At 44.0% G+C, this 18221-nt stretch overlaps 1 protein-coding gene across 1 annotated transcript in view; it reads left to right on the top strand.

The window, feature by feature from the left end:
• EFCAB6 (EF-hand calcium binding domain 6) overlaps positions 1–18221 on the top strand; it is a 174833-nt gene that overhangs the window by 100666 nt on the left and 55946 nt on the right. Inside the window, 3 exon segments of the mRNA XM_044450904.1 lie at positions 3900–4135; positions 9351–9447; positions 11119–11237. Coding sequence (XP_044306839.1) covers positions 3900–4135; positions 9351–9447; positions 11119–11237 — 452 coding nt within the window.

Raw genomic sequence — 18221 nt, 5'->3', positions numbered from 1 at the left:
CAAACTGGTAAAGACATAACATTCAGAATGTGTTCGAGCCAAGGGAATTAGGAGGAATCTAATGGACTATTGAATGCACTCTTGGGCCAAATCTTCCTAAAGCAGGCTCCCTCGAGCTCACTGTTCATCAGCTATTTGAACTTCAACTTCATTCAGCATGGACAATGATCAGGGATTGTGGAAACTGTAGTCCAAATCATCTGGAGGGCACCTGGGTGGGGAGAGCTGTCCTAAAGCATTCCAGATAGTTGTCTTTGCAGCCTGGCTTTATTTTATTTATTTATTTAGTAAACTTCTATGCTGCCCCATTCACCGAAGCCTTGGGGCGGCTTACAACAATAACACTCGTTTATACAATTTCATTATACAATTTATATGCCATTCAATTACCAACGTCCCTGGACAGCTAACAGCATAAATAAATTAACGACCCACTCTGGCTGCAATTAATAAAATACAATAATACAATTCAATATTAAAACCTATTAAAATATTGATTAAATAAAATGGTCTTAACCTGGCGCCAAAAAACATATATTGATAGCGCCAGGCGGAGCTCTCTGGGGAGCGCATTCCATGGACAGGGCGCCACCACAGAGAAGGCCCTCCTCCAGGTACTCTGTCTCCTAATATCTTTCACAGAGGGTTCCCGAAGGAGGGCTTCTGTTGCCAATCTCGGGGCGGGAGGGTAAATAGGGAAGAAGGCATTCCTTTAGGTATCCTGGTCCCAAGCCATTTAGGGCTTTTATAGATAATAACCAGCACCTTGACTTGAGCCCGGACTTCGATGAGAAGCCAGTGGAGCTGATAGAGGACTGGGGTTATATGAGAATAACACCCAGTCCCTGACAGCATCCTGGCAGCTCTATTTTGAACCATCTGAAGTATCCGGACTGTCTGCAAGGGCAGCCCCATGTAAAGCGTGTTACAGAAATCCAACCGGGAAGTAACCAATGCATGTATTACTGTTGCTAGGCAATCTTCCTCCAGGTAGGGACGCAGCTGATGGATTAGTCGAAGCTGAAGGAAAGCGCTCCTCACCACCGCTGTCTCTTGAGCTTCCAAGGACAGCTCCGGGTAGAGGAGCACTCCCAAGCTGTGAACCCTGTCCTTTAGAGGGAGTGCAACCCCGTCCAGGGCAAGGCCCAAGTCACCTACCCAGGAGCTCAAATCATCCACCAACAGAACCTCTGTCTTATCTGGACTGAGCTTCAGTTTATTGGTCCTCATCGAGCCCATTACCTTGGCCAGGCACCAGTTCAGTACAGCCACTGCCTCACCTGGGTTAGTTGAAAAAGCATACTGATGACTCCGCAGCCCAAACCTCCTGATGACCTCTCCCAGCGGTTTCATGTAGATATTAAATAACAAGGGGGACAAAATGGAACCCTGCGGTACTCCATGGCAAAGTTGCCATGGCGCAGAGCCATAGTCCCCCAGCACCACCTTCTGGAATCGGCCATTGAGATAGGAGCAGAACCACTGCCAAGCAGTGCCTCCTACTCCCAATCCTGCCAGCCTATCCAGGAGGATACCATGGTCGATGGTATCTAAAGCTGCTGAGAGGTCCAGGAGAACCAACAGGGACGCACCCCCCCCCCCGTCTCTCTCCCTGCACAGGTCATCATACAGAGCGACCAAGGCAGATTCAGTACCGTACCCGGTTCTGAAGCCAGACTGAAATGGGTCTGCTCCTTTAAAGGAGTGAGCACCCGGCTGTCCCTCAGAGAGGCACTAATAACCTCCAGGATCCAGGAACCAATCCCGTGTTTGGCTTTGAACAGCAGCCACAAAGGGCAAGGGTCGAGTAAGGTGGTAGGACGTACTTGTCCAAGCACCTTGTCCATGTCTTCAGGCCACATTAATTGAAATTCATCCATTAATACCTGACCAGATAGAATCATTGGTGTCTCCCCTAAGGGATCTGAATCAATTGTGGAGTCCTGCTCGTGACGAATCTGAGCGATTTTCTCCTTGAAGTGCTGGGCAAAGTTGTCACAGCGGGCCATCAATGGTGGTACAGGATCTTTCTTAGGGCCGGGAAATATATATATTTCTTCCACCTACACTCTAGTCGTCTCCCAACCCGCTTCATCACCCGTAATTCAGATGTATACCATGGAGATGGACGGGCTCTGCTTGGCAGGAGAGGATGCTTAGGAGCGATCATGTCAATTGCTCTGGCCATTTCCCCATCCCACAGTTCAACCAGAGCATCAACAGGAGCATCAACTGGAAAATCCCCCAGAGCCCTCGGGAATCCATCCAGATCCATCCGGCACCAAGGGTGGACCATCACAATAGGGTCCGCACCCTTACAGAGGAAAAAGCCAGCTCCGAGCTCAAACCTCACGAGGAAGTGATCTGACCATGACAAGGGAGTCAGATGCAAATTCTTCACCCTCAAATCACCCTCTTCCTGCCCCGTTGAGAAAGCCAGGTCCAGCATGTGACCACATTCATGAGTTGGGCCTATGACATGTTGAGACAGCCCCATGGCCATCATGGAGTCCTGAGCCGCCCCGGTCAGAACAGTCTCGGCATGGAGATTGAAGTCCCCCAAGGGCCAACATCCTGGGGGTCTTCAACACCAGGTCCAAGATGATCTCCGTCAGCTCAGGTAGGGAGTCTGATGGGCAGAAGGGTGCAGGGTACACCAGCAGAATCCCCAAACTGTCTCAATCGCCCAGCGCCAGGTATAAGCACTCTAGACCTGGTCTCAAGAGAACAGGAAGCCCCGCGAGGGAAATAGAAACTCGGTAAATTAAAGCAACCCCCCTCCCCTCTTCTCCAGACGTGACTGGTGCTTAACTAGATACCTGGGTGGGCACAGCTGAGAGAGGGCTACATCCCCCCCTCCCCTGCCCAGGTCTCTGTAATGCAAGCCAGGTTGGCCCCCCTTCCACAATTAAGTCGTGGATGAGGGAAGTTTTATTATGGACCGACCTGGCATTAAGCAACAGCACTGTCAGGCCAGAGGGGTGGTTGATAAGCTTACCCGGAACCTTCCAGTTGGAGGAATAACCAGAAGGAGGAACAAGTATCAACCATCTGTCCCTCCTTCTTCTATGCCAACATGTTAATCCCCCAACGCCATTTCACCCTTTGCCCAACACCACCCCAATGGTGAAACCCATGCATTTCCCAGGCAACCCCATAAAAGCAGCAGCCAGATGTGGAGTCACTAAAATACCATAGAATACAATTTAAAACCCTCCAACCCACCCACTACAAAAAAACACAAAGTTCCTGGCCCAGCCCAGCCCCACATGGTCCCAAACGGCAACGACGGCCACAGCCGGCGAGTTAAGCCTGCCGCCCTTCCCTGTGCCCCACCCCCAATCCAGCACAGCTGCCACCCACGCCTGGGGAGGGAGGAGGGGCAAGGGTGGGGTCCATGGAGAACTCTCTGGCACAGGTGGAGGAGCCGCAGGCCAGCAGCGTCCCCGGTCCCGCTGTGGCCACCGTCTGTTGGAACCGCGGCGGCATCTGCGGGCACGGCGGCATCTGCATTGGCGTCTGCATCAGCCGGTCAGTCCCCGGGCGGCGGCAGTGGTGGGCCTGGTCTTTAGAGACTGTCAAGAAAGGAATATCCAAATTTACTTTTTGCAACTTGCTTCCTGTCTTCAGTTTACTTCTTTTGGAAATAATTTGGCATACAGTTAAAATATCAATTAAATATTTTTGGGCACAATGCTATTCATCCTTCAAAAGAAAAACATTTGACATCTCCAGCATTCAGCAGGTATTCAGCATGATTGAAGTCATAAGACTTTACTCTTTCAAAACTTGCATAGGCTTGTTTCCTTAGCTGTACAGTTAGTACATTGGTATAGCTACTATGCTGTCTAAACAAAAAAAAGTCAACTATTGATATTAAATTGAATATTTCCTATTAGGATCCATACATTGCCTTTCGTAAAATAGATCAGAATAATGATGGTATAATCACCATGCTTGATTTTCGACGCCTCCTGGATAGTTTTATGATCAGCATGGCAGACGAGGAATATATACGTCTGCTCGGTATCCTGGGAATGAGTGAGACTTCTACATTAAACTATCTGGAGTTCCTTCAGTTGTTCCAAGCACATGCAACTAAAGAGATGCGCCCATGGCTGACCCCATCTTACAAGTAAGAAGGGCAGCAATCTCATAGTTTTGTTAGATTTTCATTTTTATTATATTAGTCAGATACAAAGTAATAAAGGGTGCAGGCTTAAGACACAAGCTACTAATGGATAGTATTGGAAGAAGATAAGTTATACCTTTGGCCAATTTAGCTTTTATGAGAACCTAAGCACATCTGGCAGTGAATCAACATGTTCTGGTTTCTTCATACTTATTGGTGGGTTTAGAAATCAAGCCTCTCTATAGGTATCTGTGTAAATAAAATTGTAGACAGATTATATATACTTTTAATTTTGAATCACCTCTTTTGGTAGCCAAACTAGGTACTCCTTCCAAGTGACACAGAATTTGAATAAGTTTGGCGATTTCTTGATAAACTGGAAACTGCACAATTGTTTGACAACAACGTGTTATTCCTCAATTGGGCTGAGTTAAAAGAGTTATGTTGCAATGCTGTAATTGGCCATGCATGAAAAATGAATAGGAATTTCTTCTCAGCACAGTGACATTAGAACAATTCACTTCTGGAAATGAATCTGTTCCAGATACAGTTCTTAACAGAAGACAAGGAGAGAGTGTTTCTCCACCTGTGCTTTCTTAAGAATAAGATCTACTATTCTTCAGTGTATTCAAGGCAGTTTCAGATGTGACACTAAGCAGGTGAATGGGACTTGTGCTTAATTCTCAGTCACATTCCAAAATGATGTTGGGCATTTCCCCCAGTGAAATGTTCAGCCGTGATTTTCAGAGGGAACAATGAAGATCAGACAATGAGAATTGGAAGTTAATTATGAAACCTGTGGTCTCCCTTTTTGCTACATCTGAAGTTGCTAATAGCCAGTATGCTTAAAATTGGAGGAGACATGCAGCAGGTCTACTGTATATTCAGAATTATGAAAAGAAAGAAAAAACCTTCCCACGTGACTGCTAAAATGTATACAAAGGGGTTGTCTCTTCACTAAAAATCAGTATTCAGGTCCAGCCCTACAATTGGGTAAAGTGAGGCTGCCTCAAGGAAGCTGAGTTTGGATATCATGAAAGAACAGCAAATTGTTAGTGATAGACATCTGTTATTGTTGCATCTGTTATTTGGCAGGGAGAAAGAGAGGCAGTAAGTGTTTGCCTCAGGTGCCAGAACAACTGCCAACTTTGGGTACTGTGCACTTTGACTTGAGATGGGAGGCATTTGCTGTTCCAGAACAGGCATCAAAAAGTCTTGGCCAGTCCTGCTAGCATTTCAGCTTTAGTTCTGAACAGTACCTAATGTGAGAACCGTATAGTTTTAAATTATGTGAATTGTGAAAAATATTCATGAAAATGAAGAGAAAGCAATTAAATACTGTCTCTGCTGCCATTACAGTAACTGGGGTGCATTATTTATCTATATGAACAAGATTAATTGTAAATTAATTCATTTTGAATTTAAAAGTACCTAACAGAATAAATTGCCTAGCTTTGTCCCCTGTTACCATTTTAAGGTGAAAGAAGAAAGTTGATAGGAAAATGTTCAGTATAAATTAATATAAAATACAGCTCACTGCATTGTAGGTAATTAGTGCATGGCTCTCTTATATGGCTACTATGCCTGATGTTGATGACCACCTAATGCCACAGTGTCCCCTCTGTTCTGTCAACTTGCCAAATGAATTCTTCCAAATCTTTATATCAGAATAAGAAAACCAAAGTTGCTACATGCAGTTTTACCATTTATTTGCTATATGAGCTCACACGGTCACAAATTTGAACATGCTTTGGTGCAGCACTAGTTATAAAGGATTCTTACCTATTACTATGCTGGGTGGGTGCTTCCATTTTGAAGTGACAGATCCACCTTTAAGGAGTCTCTGCATTTTTAAGCTTTAGAAGGCATTTTAGTAGACATAACCCCCAAGGTATGTGATGTAACAGTCTTGGTGAAACTAAGCAAATCTGATTTTGGTTAGTGTCTCGATGTGAGTCTAACTGGGGATCCACAGTTATGCTGGACTAGTGGACTATATCACTGGTGAAAGTCACTTCTGCCACTGTCCCCAAAGACCTGTATGGCTCTTGTTCTCTTTCTTTTAGAAAACAAATGAACATTGACTTGTCTTGTTGCGCAATTGCTCCCCCAGATAGTTTCCTGTTGATGCTGGCTATCTTTTTTAGTTTTATTGCGACACTTTGATTAGTATGTTGTTCTTTCTTTGTTGCATATTTATTGTGTAGACTGCTTTGAGAAAGGCACCACTGAAATTGTAATATAATTAAAAGCACGGACTCTCCCTTCCTCTCTTTCTCTATTTGTCTTTCTTTTCTTCACCACAAACATATAGATGCACACACACATTCCCATATGTTGTGTCAATTAAAAAAAGTTTCTCACTATCAAAAAGAATTGAAAAAGAATAAATATACCAATTCGGTGTCTCAGAAATTAAATGTCATGGTCAATCTATGAGTAACTTACAGTGGGAAAGGTGTAGATTTCATTTGTTATCCATTTCACCATAGAAGTGGGTTAGAAGTAGTTTAAAAGAAATTACAAAGTATTGCTTAGATTAAAAGCAACTTGAAATTTTTCATGATTCAGGATTGTTGTGGTAAGCATATATGCTCCCGAGTCTTAGTAGTTTTTTTTTTTTTTTTTTTTTTTTTGTGGAGGATTGCAAGCTCTCTTGAAATGATATAGTTAGCCTGTCATCCTGTTCATAAATGTTAAGCTGTAATTTTTTTTCCCCCCGATTTATATCCTGCCTTTTTCCTACAAAGGGCTCAAGGCAGCTTACATCATTCTCCTCCTCCATCTTATCCCCACAACAACAACCCTGTGAGTGTTGTGGGGGATTGATTCTCTGGGCACAACCTAGCAAAAGTTCTTTTAAGTTGAGGAAAGAAATACATATCTTAAAAAGCTGTTACAATGTCTTATGACCCCATAGCAGAGAACAGGCTGCAAATCTTAAATAAAAGCATGTAGAGCACAATCCTATGCAAATTTAGGCAGAAAAAGAGCCCTGTAAACAAGCAATGCTGGCTGAAGAATGCTGTGTGTAGGATTTCTTTTTCATTCTAAACATGCCCTTAAAAGTCATTATACCCTAAATAAAGAATAAGGTGGCATATTGCGCTGGTACAATTAGAGATGGTACTGCTTCCGACTGCAGATGAGGAGGGGGAGCAATTCTTTAATTGTCTCACATTTTTTAAAAGTTCCTTGTGTAGTAATTGAGGAGAGGCCTAAATTGGAGCTACAATATCATTCACCTTATTAAGAGTAAGGACTTGCTTCTGACTAAACATTCAAGGGATGATTCTCACAGATAAATGAATTTATTACATTTGAAGTAAGTCTGTTTGCTTTTTATATGGAGGGAACAATACAAACATTACCCCTCAGTGTACTCTCTGAAGTGTGAAGCCCAGATTTCTTCTATCTCAGTCCACTTATAGTTTAGGATGGTGGTTGGTTTCATTAAAATCGGTTGGACTTCTATCAGTCACAACTATGCACCATTCAGTTGCTTTCAGTGTGATCTCCTGCCTATTTATGAGTACCGTATTTTTCGTTCTATAAGACGCACCTGACCATAAGACACACCTAGTTTTTAGAGGAGGGATCCATGGAAAGCTTCCTGATAATCACAGGCACATTCCCCATCACTTCCCCATGGGCTTCATTAAAAGACGGGTTGCCATTTGAAAACACACACCAACCTGTGATTAACAGCTCTCACCTGCGCCGGAGGAGGGGGGTGGAGCAGGGCGCGCTGAGCGCATGCCAGCCAGGTGTGGTGCAGCCGGGCCAGCAGCATGCCGGCGGTGGTCTTCTGGACGGCGCTGCAGCAGGTCTTCCCAGGCGGTGGGGGTGAGCAGTCCGTCTCTCTGTGCAGCCGGCAGGTTAAAGCCCGCGGCTCCTCCTCCTCCACACAGCTCTCACCTGCGCCGGAGGGGGGAGGCAGAGCAGCGTGCACTGAGCGCGTGCCAGCCAGGTGGTGCCATGTGATGCAGGCAGGCTGGCAGTGTCCCGGGCGTCGGTCACACACACATTTGCTCTATAAGACTCACAGACATTTCCCCTTTTGAGGGGGGAAAAGTGCGTCTTATAGAGTGAAAAATACGGTAAATGAAAAACTAGATGTGACACATGTAGTCATGTGCCTCTTTCTACTAAATTTAGAAAAAAAATCCTGTTATTTATTGAAAAGCAGTCTCAAGAGCCTGTGATCAGACAGCATGCAGATAAGCTGCTTCACCTTCCCTCCTCTGGACACTCAAGATACTTCACTTTGCTGTAAGGGTGTGCCTTACCTAGTTTAACCCTTCATCCCATGGACTTTCCAGGCGCAGGACTTCAAGTCATAACTAAAGCCATCGTTACATGTATGATGAACATCTGAGAGGGGGCAACAGGGCTGCACATGCTCTCTTACTCTTGTCCCAGAACCCTTGAGTGTTGAAACTGAACAAGGTTCAATTTAGATGCTAGGAAGTACTTCCTGACAGTTAGGACCCCGAGGGTATGGAATGGGCTTCCACAGGAGGTGGTTGAGGCCCCATTGGTGAGGGTGTTCAGGAATAGGCTAGATATGCACATGGTGGGCATGTCATGAGTGGAGCTGGCTGGAGCTGGGGGGTCAGACTAGATGGCCCAGGAGGCCCCTTCTGACTCGCTCTGTTTCTGTTTCTGTGACTCACAAAAGAGGCAGTGTGTTATTATCTGTGTGCACATTGGCTTCAGCTGCACAGTTGGGACCCCAAGAAGGGTCTTGCTCCCCGCCCTAAATGCACTCATCCACTTTTGCTGGATAGTGCTCAGTTGTTTAATTTGCACTCAAAATGGAACACTACTCTGTTTCCCATTTAAAAAACAGTTACTGCTAACCTAACTTTTCAGTGAAAATTTGTAATAATTTCTCAGAACTGGTTTGGATCTTGTCTTTTATGTTACTGCTTTGATTTATAAATATTTTCTCCTCATATCTATGCTGCAATTAAGCAATTTGACCAATCTGCAAATAATAGCAGGGATTAACAGGAGTTTTGAAGAGACCATGCAGCTGGAGAGTGGTGGCAATACTTATAAGGAATTCATTTGTATGCAGATATTTGAGATGTATCTTTAAAGTTATCTGTACAAAATATAAAAAGGAAACAAACAAACAAACCTGGCAGGAAATTAATGATCCCATTAAAAGGAAACTACAGTTAGTTATCATAATTCTTTCTTTCTTTCTGAGACCTAAACAGATAGTAGCGGATGCGGACCTTGCTTGTGAACAAGCTCATTACTATCTTACTATAAAAGCGCAAAGCAGATGGAATGACCTAGCCATGGTAAGCTTCATGTAGCCTTTAAGCAAATATGTCTTCCTAAATAGCTTTTCAGGGCTTCATAAAGAGTTTGTCTTTGATGGTATAATTTTAAAAAAACACACAAGCATTTTAGCTACATTAAATAAATAGCTCACAGCTGATCAAAACAAGTGGTGAGTTTTTAAATAATTTATTACAATATTTGATTTGAAGCTGCTCAGCTTTTCAGCTATTAAAAATGTAGAAGATGACCCTCCCCGTGCTCTCTCTCCCACATACATACGTGCACACACACTATAGTTACCTCATAGTTAATATGTAAATATGTTTTAGGTACTGCTTCTGCAGAAAAGGTGTAATGCTTGGAGTAAGGCAGTATTTCAACACTTCTCATAGATGTTATAAACCTGCAGGGTGCACTGCAATCTCTTATAACCCGAAAGGGTTATCCCAGGGGTCCTCAAACTTTTTCAGCAGGGGGCCAGTTGAATGGTGCCGGTGCTAGCTGCGGGCCAGAAAGGAGGTGATGGCAGTGCATGCGGATCAGTGAGGGGGCAGGGGCGGTGCATGCATGCGTGCACATGCACTGAGGTGGGGCTGGGACGTGAGGTGAGGCGAGGCGTGGGTAGGCAGGCGCATGCGGTGAGGCGAGGCAGGCACATGAGCGAGCAAACCGCTGCCTACCTGTGCATGGGGTGAGGGCGGCGGGCGCGCACATGGGCGCGGTGGGTCCAAATGGGCATGGCAGGCCAGAGCTGGCCCCCGGGCCTTAGTTTGAGGACCCATGGGTTATCCAGTCTCACTGGTCCACATCATTATGTTTATGCCTGGGTTACAATACCTCTTGATTGGAAGGAGGTAAACCCAGAGCAGTGACTCATGGAAAGTTACACCAGGCAGCCTGGGTCAGGTTTAAGGAGACTCTGGCCAAAGTGCCTTCCAGCGACCTTACCAGGTGGCAGGAACAAAAATGCCACCACAACTCACTTCTGTTGAGGAGGGGTACGTGTTGTATAGCATCAGCCAAGGCTGCAGCTGCCTGCCATCTCCTTTTTCCCAGAATACCTCTCAGTCCTGATGTAGCAGAGTCCAAAAGCATTCTGGAGAGAAGAATATTGTGGGCAGCCGCAGCTTTGGCCAATGCTACACAGCACAGTGCATTCACCATATAAACTAGATTAAAATGATAAACTGTTGCAGGTCTGCAGGCAGTCTCTGCTGAGGTGATAGTGGGCATTTCTACAGTGCCTCTACTTGAAGGTGCTAAGGATCTAATCACACCTAATATATTTAATCGTTTAATTGTATGGCACACTAGCTAGTTTTCTAGTTTCATGGATTCCAGGACTCCATTTAGGAATTATTGCTTTAAGGTTCAAGCTGGGTCTCAGGCACTGCAAGCCTATCCCATACATGTGTAATGTTGAATTCTGTTAAATAATGACTACACCAGAAAGACACACCAGGAAAGCTGCACTGTATTGCCCAGGCCAGTTTTCCCTCTTGCTTCTAGTATTATCTAGTATTTCCAGTGAGCCAGGAAATGACGGCCAAGTGGTATACTCTGCCTACACACCCTCAGACATGCTGCTGTTTTTTGATAGCGCCTATCATTGCTGTGCTTCATAGAAGCAGTGTTCATTTTGTTTTTAAATATACTGACCTTGTCCTTAAAGACATCTTGCATTTCAGCATTTTCATGAATATGATATCAATGGAAATGGTATAATTCTGAAAAAGGATCTGAAGGACGTCCTCTATAGATGTGGCATTCCCATGAACCCAAAAGAATTTGAAAAACTCTGGACAAGGTAATATTGTTCTAGTAGTATCTTTTGTTTCCCTCTTAGTTTTAGCTATGAACCTTAATACTACTAAGAACAGTTGTTTCATATTTCTGTAACTTGCTTACTCTCATGATTACTGGCTGATTTCAGGTGAAAAAGCCTGTTTGACAAGACTGAAATGAAGATGAAAATAGCCATTATATAATTATTTTCTTACTTAGGTTCTCAATCTTAACCTTATTACTACCCAGAGATTTCCTATGTTGCCTTTTATGGTTTTTTATTAGATCAACAGAGGAATTAGAAATTGGCTGTGACCACAATCAATGTATCTTTGATCATATATTGATTTTATTCAGGCCTGTACAACTTGTAATCTTCCATACTAGGTGCAACTCATCAGCCATGTATTTCAGCTTATCAGCTTGACAACCCACCTAGAAAGATATTTAGGATTCACTGATAGAGTAGCAGTTCTTTTAGTCCCGGGTAGTATGATATTAAAATGAATTAACATCCTGAGAAGGAAGGACTCACTGGAGAAGACCCTAATGCTGGGAACAATAGATGGCAAAAGAAGAAGGGGGCAGCAGAGAATGAGGTGGCTAGATGGAGTCACTGAAGCAGTTGATGTGAGCTTAAGTGGACTCCAGGGGATGGTGGAGGACAGGAAGGCCTGGAGGAATGTTGTCCATGGGGTCATGATGGGTTGGACAACTGCAGGACTAACATAACATATTAACAAAAAAAGCCTAGCATTAGTGATATTCAGGGTTATGTTTAACCCTGGACAAAGGCGCTTCAAGCAAGAAAAATACTGCATATGAAAAACCTTTGTTCTGGCTGAAATTCTGCCCCCGCCAGGAGATTTTAATCAACATAAGAATGCTTTCAGCTCTCAGCGAGTACAGACAATTCAAGGTATATTCCTTCCTAAAGGTAGGCAAAATGAAAAAAATCAGCATAACAGTGTTCAACCCATTGATCTTTTATCTGCATAACCACACCACTGCACTACACTATGCTACACTGGTTTTTGGTTATAATCCAAATTAGTGTTGCAGACTTGTTAGCAGTGCCATAGGATTCACCACATACAGGTCAGAATAAATGGGGTAGTTGGTTTTGTTTAGAAACAGTTAGAAATGCTTGTGTATGCTTACAGAATGCAAGCTGTCTATTTTAGTATACTTTATACTCCTGTATTTCTCTTCTCATATAGGTAGTTTAAGACTCAGGTGAATACTGCCTTGGATTCAAAGTGACTTGCCTGTATGGTTTATTTCCTTGCAGTGATTCATCATTAAACTATTTTCTACCCCATTGCTCTTCAGTTTCTTTTCTTATTCCTTAAGGAAGTCTTGCGACAGCATGTCTTTAGCATTAAGCCATCTGCTGCACATGCTCTGCTTTAGATAACTTGAAAAAAAAATCCAACATTCATGTGATTAAATACAGTAATTGTAGTCAACATAGCAAAATCTTAAAGTAGAAAATAATGGAAATTATACATCTATAGAAAATTAGTACATAACCTGTAGAATATATTGAATAGAATATCAAAGCAAAAAAATGCATTGCTCTTATTGAGAATTGGAACTTGGCCCACAAGGATTTTTTATCTGAGAAGATATTATTATTATTTCCAGTCTGGACCAAATATTTAAGCAATTTGAAACTGGAATTTAAATATTCAGAAATAGTAATGGAGCTCATTATGTCATGTATATTCCCATGAAGGTGGGCCCTTTTAAATGTTTCCTCAGAGAGCTTTTCCACACACTAAGTTCTTTGCCAGCCAGTCCCTGCGCTCTGCAGAAGAATTTTGAGGAGTGTTATAATAACTCTTTCCTTTCCATCGGAAGAGAAAAATTTTCCAGGCACGCAGAGAGTTCTTTTTAAAACTATTGCAATGAAGGGAACAGAAAGGAATGGTTTCCTTCCCATTTTTCTGTTCACTTGAGCACATGTTCACACATCCCTTTTGAACCCTGCTCCCGGTCGCTTCTTCCCTCCTCCTTTCCCCTAATTGGCTAATAGGGTACTGAGAGTTACATTCTTTCCGCCCACCTACTCCGCGCTGCCTTAACACCAGCCCTTCTTCCCAATCCAGCCCTGCCTCGGTGGGCTACAATAGGCTCATTTTGTTCTGCCTAGCTTGTCAACAAACAATCAGGAAGTATTTGGCCCTTCTTGCCTACGTGCCTGTTTCCCCATACCTTGTGCTATCTGATTGTAGCCCCTCCCCTCCTTTGGGCTAAGTAATTTTCTTTGTTACCCTTGTAAATCTCTTTACTCCCTTGTTTCAAATCATCCTTTCACACCTATCAGAAGTATTATTTATTTATTTATTTATTTATTTATTTATTAAAACATTTTTATGCCGCCCCATTCTCCGAAGCCTCGGGGCGGCTTACAACAAAAAGATTAAAATAACATTTTAAAATATATACAATAAAATACAAATATATAATATAAAACATACACTATAAAACAAGCCGCCCTGGCCAAATAAAATTCAATAATATTAACATTTAAAATACTGCTTAAATAAAAAGGTCTTCGCCTGGCGCCGAAAAACAAATAACGACGGCGCCAGGCGGAACTAGATACAAAGTATCTAAATACAAATACAAATACTAAATACAAAGTATTCTGGGGTGCATTCTTAGTTTATAACAGGCAGCTGTCAGGTCTTGAGTAAGTTTCATTTAGTGGGCAGTATAAAAATGTGATTTATTTATTTACTTATACCAATATGTAGGTATGCTAACATTTAGTCTGTGTGGACTAAAATTGAGGCAGCTTACTACTTTAATAAACCCATCCTTCCTTCAGTTTTTCTTGTGCAGTGCAAGATAGGTGGTGGCTGCAAAGTGTCTTTCAGAGAAGGTTGTCATTGTCAGAATCCCGGAATCTCAATTTGAGAATTGGGAATAAAACTCGGGTTCATGGGAAAGACCAAGCGTCCAGACCATCTGAGTCTTTATTGTATTTACCCCAAGGTTCCCGCGGTACTCACGATAATGCATGCATTACCGGGCAGGCAGAGATGAACTCTGCTGCAAAGCTTCAACACAACTAGAGAGTTTTTATACACTCCCAGTCACATACAGGTACAGGGCAATTGATGACAGAATGTAGAGATTACAATAAGATTCTGAGGTCATCACATACAGAACAGATAAAGAAATATCACTCAATCACACAGTAACAATGAGATTACAATATTTCTAATTGCCTGTATTGACACTTTAGTTCAGTAGCTTGAACCCATCTCCAGGTCTGCTTAAGACATGTAAATTCAAGCTACTGAGAAACTATGCATGATAAGCTCAAGACTCTTATCTAGACTCTAGACATTCTGAATTGGCCAGGGCACATGGAGCCTCTGGGCTATCAAAAAAATTCTTCCTTGTAAACTGAATTCCAACAATGACTATTTTACAATGTATATTTGGACTAAAATGGCCTGTCTACTGTAGCCCACAGCTAAAGGTGAGAGAAGGAGCGGGGGAATGCCATTTTAAACAGTGACAGCTTGGTTTTGAGAAGGAAGACAGGATTTGATCCCACAATGCAAAGGCACACAGGAGTAATGCTTTTCAGACAGGATTTATCCAAATTTTCCCAACACTATTAAGCTGCTCATTAAGAAATCTTGATAAGCTTCCCTTAACAGCAAGATTCTGAGCACTCCATTTCTAAACCCACTTCACTTCTAAAGCTGCCTAGGAAGGCAATTATAGGCGGCCTGTAAATACATGTAAATAAGTAATAAATAAGCCCTCTATTTAGAATGGGGTTACTGCTTGCTTTCTGCTGAAGTAAAGCTTGAAGGGGCATCTGAAATCTTAAACTGCAACCCTAAACTCAGATTACTAGGAAGTAAGCACCATCAAACCCAGTGGAATTTACTGCTGAGTATACCTGCCAATTCATACTGAGTAGTATACTGCTGAGTATACATGCCATATTTACAATTCTGTTTTTGCATTATATTTCACTGACCCAGTGAGCTGGTGCACTTACTCAGAAAGTTCAGTTGCATGAAGAATGCAGCCTTCCTCTGGTGTTTTCCAAACATGGAACCCATAAGGGGAGAAGAGGGCAGCAGGACTGTACTTTTGGCCTTGCCTCAAGATCCTGAGTGACATTGATCAGGCCTTCTGAATTGCTGCAACAGTGTGCAGATGTCTAATGGGCATGGCCATTGCCGCACAGAAGTAGCAGCATGGCCTTTCTGCATTCATCTCATGTGTAGATTCTGTGTGTGGTGAACACCCAAGCAGGGCTCTAAACAGATTGCAGTCCTGCATAGCTGGCGGGGAAAGAAAACTGTCAGGCTGGCACTCACAGGATACTGACGTTTGGGAAGGGGTTGCAGAAGGAAAGGAAGAGAAGAGACACATAACAAAGAAACTGAAGGACGGGTTGGGAGGAATTGGATTGAAAAAGAGGAACCTGAAGGAAGGTCACCAGGTGAAATAAGTGTGAAGGAAAGTAAGGAAAAGATAATACTCTAAAGCAATGAGAGGCAAATTAGAGAGGGTCTCTGAGGAAATTCCAGAATGTTTAAGGACAGGAGGGGCCATATGCTATAGTGGGTATGGAGATATGAGTACTGGGGGGCTGGTCAAGAAGACAAGTGCCTGATGCAGGCAGTCATCTGCAACACAGGTAGGGCTAAAGTGGAACAAGAAATGTGCAAGCATATAACCCCCCCCCCCCACTGCCATATGTTCTCATTCAAATAGTTGTGTCATATTTCCTTGTAGTAGCTCTGGAAAGGGGCTTGTAAGTATGTTTAGCTAAGACACACTCACAGACCTCTGTGACTGTGGACCTTTAGAAAACTTTTGGCAGTATAGAAATTTAATTAATAAATAAAATTATAAGCATGTTCTAAGCTTATAACCAGAGCTTGGAAAGTTAATAGACCAAGTCGGTGATGTGTGATATTTATTTATTTATTTATTTATTTATTTATTTATTTATTAAAACATTTCTATGCCGCCCCTTGCTGAAGCCTCGGGGCGGCTCACAGCATAGAATAAAATACACAATAAATTAAAACAATAACAATTAAAATATATACATTAGAATAAAATAAGCCGCCCTGGCCAAATAGAATTCAATAGTATTAACAATTAAAATGCTGCTTAAATAAAAAGTTCTTCGCCTGGCGCCAAAAAATAATGACGGCGCCAGGCGGACCTCCCTGGGGAGCGCATTCCATAACTTAGGCGCCACCGCTGAGAAAGCCCTCCTCCGAGTAACCACCCTCCTAATTTCCTTCACTGAGGGCTCCCGGAGGAGGGCCTCTCCTGCTGATCTCAGGGGGCGGCTGGGCATATATGGATGTAAGTGCTCCTTCAGGTAACCAGGACCCAAGCCGTTTAGGGCTTTATAGGTCATCACCAACACCTTGAATTGGGCCCGGACTTCAATGGGGAGCCAGTGAAGCTGACGGAGAACTGGAGTCATGTGAACATAACGTCCAGTCCCCGTCAGCAGCCTGGCAGCTCTATTTTGAACCAATTGAAGTATCCGGACCGTCTTCAAGGGTAGCCCCACGTAGAGCGTGTTACAGAAGTCAAGACGGGAAGTCACCAGTGCATGAGTCACTGTTGCGAGGCAGTCGTACTGCAGATAGGGTCACAGCTGATGAATCAGCTGAAGCTGGAGGAAAGCGCTCCTCACCGCTGCTGTTACCTGAGCTTCAAGTGAAAGCTCCGGGTCGAGGAGCACTCCCAAGCTGCCGACCTTATCCCTAGGAGGGAGTGCAACCCCGTTCAGGACAAGGTTCAATTCACCTTCTCCGAGGCCTGAACTGCCTACCAACAGGACCTCCGTCTTGTCTGGATTGAGCTTCAGTTTATTGGCCCTCATCCAGCCCATTACCTCGGCCAGGCACCGGCTCAGTACAGCCACTGCCTCACCTGGATTAGTGGAAAACGAGAGGTAGAGCTGGGGATCATCAGCGTACTGATGACTCCGCAGCCCACACCTCCTGATGACCTCTCCCAGCGGTTTCATGTAGATGTTGAACAGCAAAGGGGACAAAATGGACCCCTGCGGTACTCCATGGCATAGCTGCCATGGCGCAGAGCCATAGTCCCCCAGCACCACCTTCTGGAATTGGCCATTGAGATAGGAGTGGAACCACTGCAAAGCAGTGCCGACCCCCAATCCCGCAAGCCTATCCAGAAGGATACCATGGTCGATGGTATCGAAAGCCGCTGAGAGGTCCAGGAAAACCAACAGGGATGCACTCCCCCTGTCCTTCTCCCTGCACAGGTCATCGTATAGGGCGACCAAGGCAGATTCAGTACCGTACCCGGGTCTGAAGCCGGACTGAAATGGGTCCAGATAATCAGTTTCATCCAAGAGTGCTTGGAGTTGTCCGGCCACCACTCGCTCTAACACCTTGCCCAGAAACGGGATGTTGGCCACTGGTCTATAATTAGTGGCCATCTCTGGATCCAGTGACGCCTTCTTCAGGACCGGTCGGACTACCGCCTCCTTTAAAGGGGCAGGCACCCGACCCTCCTTCAGAGAAGCGTTAACCACTTCCAAGATCCAGGTTCCAATCCCGTGCTTGGAATCCTTTATTAACCAAGACGGGCAAGGGTCCAAAGGCAAGTGGTGGGACGTACTCGTCCAAGCACCTTGTCCACATCATCGGGCCGCAGTAACTGAAATTCATCCAATAATTCTGGACCAGACGGTAGCATTGGTGTCTCCCTTAAGACCTCTGACTCAATAGTGGAATCCAGCTTGTGAGGAATCTGAGCGATTTTCTCCCTGAAATGCCTGGCAAAGTCGTCACAGCGGGCCTTTGAGGGTGGAATCAGATCTTTCGGGCCTGGGCGAACCAGGCCTTGCACCACTCGAAAGAGCTCCGCCGGACGGCATTGTGAGGAGGCCATGGAAGCGGAAAAAAATCTCTTTTTCGCCGCCCTCACCGCCACAGCATAGGCCCGATAGTGGGCTCTTAAGTGTGTT

Source organism: Varanus komodoensis, unplaced genomic scaffold (assembly GCF_004798865.1).
Source record: "Varanus komodoensis strain SLA01 unplaced genomic scaffold, ASM479886v1 scaffold69, whole genome shotgun sequence".
NCBI classification, from domain to species: Eukaryota; Metazoa; Chordata; class Lepidosauria; order Squamata; family Varanidae; genus Varanus; species Varanus komodoensis.
The sequence above is the reverse complement of the archived record's forward strand: the minus strand, read 5'-3'. Positions and strand labels throughout refer to the sequence as shown.